General features: G+C 45.5%; 1 protein-coding gene across 1 annotated transcript in view; it reads right to left on the minus strand.

Annotated features, from left to right (window-relative positions):
• si:ch211-132f19.7 (adenylate cyclase type 8) overlaps window positions 1-3,270 on the minus strand; it is a gene marked incomplete in the record, with an annotated part of 42,190 nt that overhangs the window by 5,808 nt on the left and 33,112 nt on the right. Inside the window, 1 exon segment of the mRNA XM_014027075.1 lies at window positions 1,949-2,095. Coding sequence (XP_013882529.1) covers window positions 1,949-2,095 — 147 coding nt within the window.

The following is a 3,270-nucleotide window of genomic DNA, read 5'->3' on the forward strand; positions in this document are numbered from 1 at the left end:
GCACACACCCCTTTTTTGTGAACCACCAATGATCTTTACAAGAGGCAGTAGAAGAACTAATCAAATTTCATGAAGACAAGCGACCTGAGAGCGCGATTCGCAACGCTGCGATCGCTATCGCGTCCCGTGTGTCGGGTTTCACCCTGGCTGCGATGACAGCCGCTAATCGCTGTAGTTTGTCGCTGCCCGTGTGTCGAGCCCTTTAGTCTCACTGTCTGTAGATGTGTGTGACTACATGTGTGGGTGGTTGTGTATATATGGAGAGCAATGCCCAGAAGACAGTGGAGATGATTGTGGATTTCAGTAAAGCCACAGCCCCTCAGCCCGACCATCAGTTCCCTCATCATTAAGGCCCAGCAGAGGATGTACTTCCTGCGACAGCTGAAGAAAGCTAAGCTGCCGGCCAGGCTGATGGTGCAATTCTACACGGCCATCACAGAGCCCATCCTCAGCTCCTCCATCACAGTGTGCCGGGGCCACTGCCAGGGACAGACACAGACTGCAGCGCGTTGTGCACTCCGCTGAGAAGGTGATCGGCTGCAGCCTCCCATCTCTCCATGACCTGKACGTCTCCAGGACTGCGAGGTGAGCAGGTGGGACCACAGCTGACCCTTCTCACCCTGCCTGTTCATACCACTMCCCTCAGGCAGAAGGTTTCGGTCCGTTCAAACTAGAACTTCCTGCAAGAACAGTTTCTTGCCCTCTGCCATCGGACTCTTGATCATTTAGAATCACATCATTTTATAACTCTGCCTYGGCCACTTTATCACTGGATTTTAATTGTACTACTCTAGCTACATTGAATTGGTGTGCATCTTTATATTTTTAATCCTTTATATTTTCTATATTTTTACCTCTGCCAAGGAGGTAATGTTTTCGGTCGCAAATGTCGGTCAGTCTGTCGGTCGGCCTGACTGTGGACAACATTACTCAAAAACCTGTGGATGGACTGTCATGATATTTAAAACAAATGTGGGTACTYGCCCAAGGAACACACCAAAATATTTTGGTGATGTTCCGGATCACGATGCGGATATAGGAATTTTTTTTTCTATTAACCCTCTCAGATCAGCAAAGCTGTGATGCTTTCACAGYGCTTCTGTAAAAAAAACAATTAGAGCGTTCAGTGTTCATTTGAACTGRATTACACAGTACGGACTTCAAACTTTAKAAAAGTAATGTTAAAACCAGATGTAATGATGAATAAGTCTTGCCATAATGTGTGCATTTTTTACGCATTTGGTGCGCATTTAGAGAACGTCTTGCGACCAGGAAGTGCGTGATTGCACCATGAAACCCAGTTTTCCCATTTCCTCAAACACACCACATTGTCGTAAGCTTGTAAACAGGTCGATGAAGAAGGAGGGAGAGGAGTGATGCGCACAGGTGCGGTGCACTTCAGACTCTGAGGTTGTTTGTTCATTCTTATTATTTAAATGAGACCAGGGGCGAGGTAATGTTTTCGGTCGCGCTGACCCACTCGCTTCCAGAGCGACGGTACCAGGAAGCACTTTATGAAGAGAGTCAAACCATTACAAACTCATACAAGGGGATAAAACAGACGTTTTACATGGTGAAATGTGACTGATAAAAACTTAGGAGCTTAATCCAACACCAGTTTGACGATGAATAACGTCGGGTGACGAGTCTGACTTTTTATTTTTTTCACATTGGACTCCACCGAGAAGAAATCCCGTGCATACTGCCTGCTTAAATGATCGCTACGTCAGAACTTATTCGACAAATATGTTTCCATCTCTGCTTTTGTGCTTTTACTCTTACAGGATGGGGGAATTGGTCTTGGTGGAGGTTTGCACTCTCCGAGTGCTTCTAGTTTTACATTTTATACTTAATCACACCTTTATACAGAAGCAAAATCCTAGTCTGTGAATCATTGACAATGGCAATAATGAACTGATTTTGGTTCTGATGTGTGTGTGTGAGATACCTCGTCAAAGTCACTGATGATCTGATTGAGGAGGCGGAGGCATTCGACGTGCTGATGGAGGAGTTCTTTCTGCTCGTAGAAATCAGAGAATCCYGGCAGAGACGCGAACAGGACACCAACACGCTCGTATGACTGAGAGTACAACTCCTAACACACACAGACACACACAGTGAGGGATTTTCAAAACCTGCATAAGCAAATCTTCAACTGCTTATGGTAAAAAAAAATACATAAACGCTCACACATTACTTAGTAACGGTTTTCATTCAGTAACTGTTTTTGCTGTTATCCTCATGTCGAAATTTTTGTCTGCCTGTTTTATTAGTAGTGCTGCCAGGGTGTAACAAACAATTTAGCTTAAGGAATTAAAACATTGAACACGAACAAGAAAATAAACATCAAACATCACAGTAAAACAAAACAGACACTGTCTGACTCTTATGTAAAACTATAAAATCACAAAAGAGTCACAAAAATAGCTAGATAACAACTCTACGAACTGCAGAAAAACGCCAGAGACAGAAATCAAAGACAGAAAAACACAAACTATAAACTGATGACAACTGTAGAGACAAAGTCCCTAAAAACATTGTAAAAAATAGAACTTTAATGTCCTAATTATCTCATTAATCCAGGTAGAAATATTAAAATAAAGGTTAAGTAGGTTGTCTGGACAAGCTCTTCTTTGTTGAAGAACATTTTGTCTCTCCTCCAAGACACTTCAATCAGAGGAGATTCAGGTAAAATCAGCCTTATACCCAGTGCCTCCACATGGTGGACAAACAGGTTTAACGATGACAATCAAAACTGAACATGAAAAACAGACCATCAGCCTAACAATAGATCGTTTGGACCCTGATTATTGTTCACAGGGGGCTGAGTCATACTTGCAATAACAGCATTATAAGGAGACAAATGAATACAGAAACCCCCACCCACCCATTTAACGACAGATGTTTTTTCTTGACAAAAATGGCTTCTTTTACTCCTCTCTCAAACCAAAGTTTGAACATCCTCTGGTTCACTTGGGGGTTCACTGCTGGTGGTGGTCTTTGTCCCCCTGCCACTCTGCCCTCTGGTGGGCTGTGCCTGTGCCCGCTGGTGCGCTGGTGGCCCTCGGGGTCTGGAGCTGGGCGCTTGGGCGAGTGCCGGCTCGGCCCGGTGGCTGCCTGGTGGGGCCTGGGTCCTCTGGCCCTATCGGGCCTTGGGGCCTTGGGCCTCTGTGTCCATGCCTGTATCTGCTCCGGCGCGGCGGGTGCCGTCGGGGCCTGTGAGCTCGCCGCTGTCAGCACCAGGGGATTACTGCGTGGGGTCACTGGGGG

The sequence above is a fragment of the Austrofundulus limnaeus genome, unplaced genomic scaffold (assembly GCF_001266775.1).
Source record: "Austrofundulus limnaeus strain Quisiro unplaced genomic scaffold, Austrofundulus_limnaeus-1.0 Scaffold613, whole genome shotgun sequence".
Lineage (NCBI taxonomy): Eukaryota > Metazoa > Chordata > Actinopteri > Cyprinodontiformes > Rivulidae > Austrofundulus > Austrofundulus limnaeus.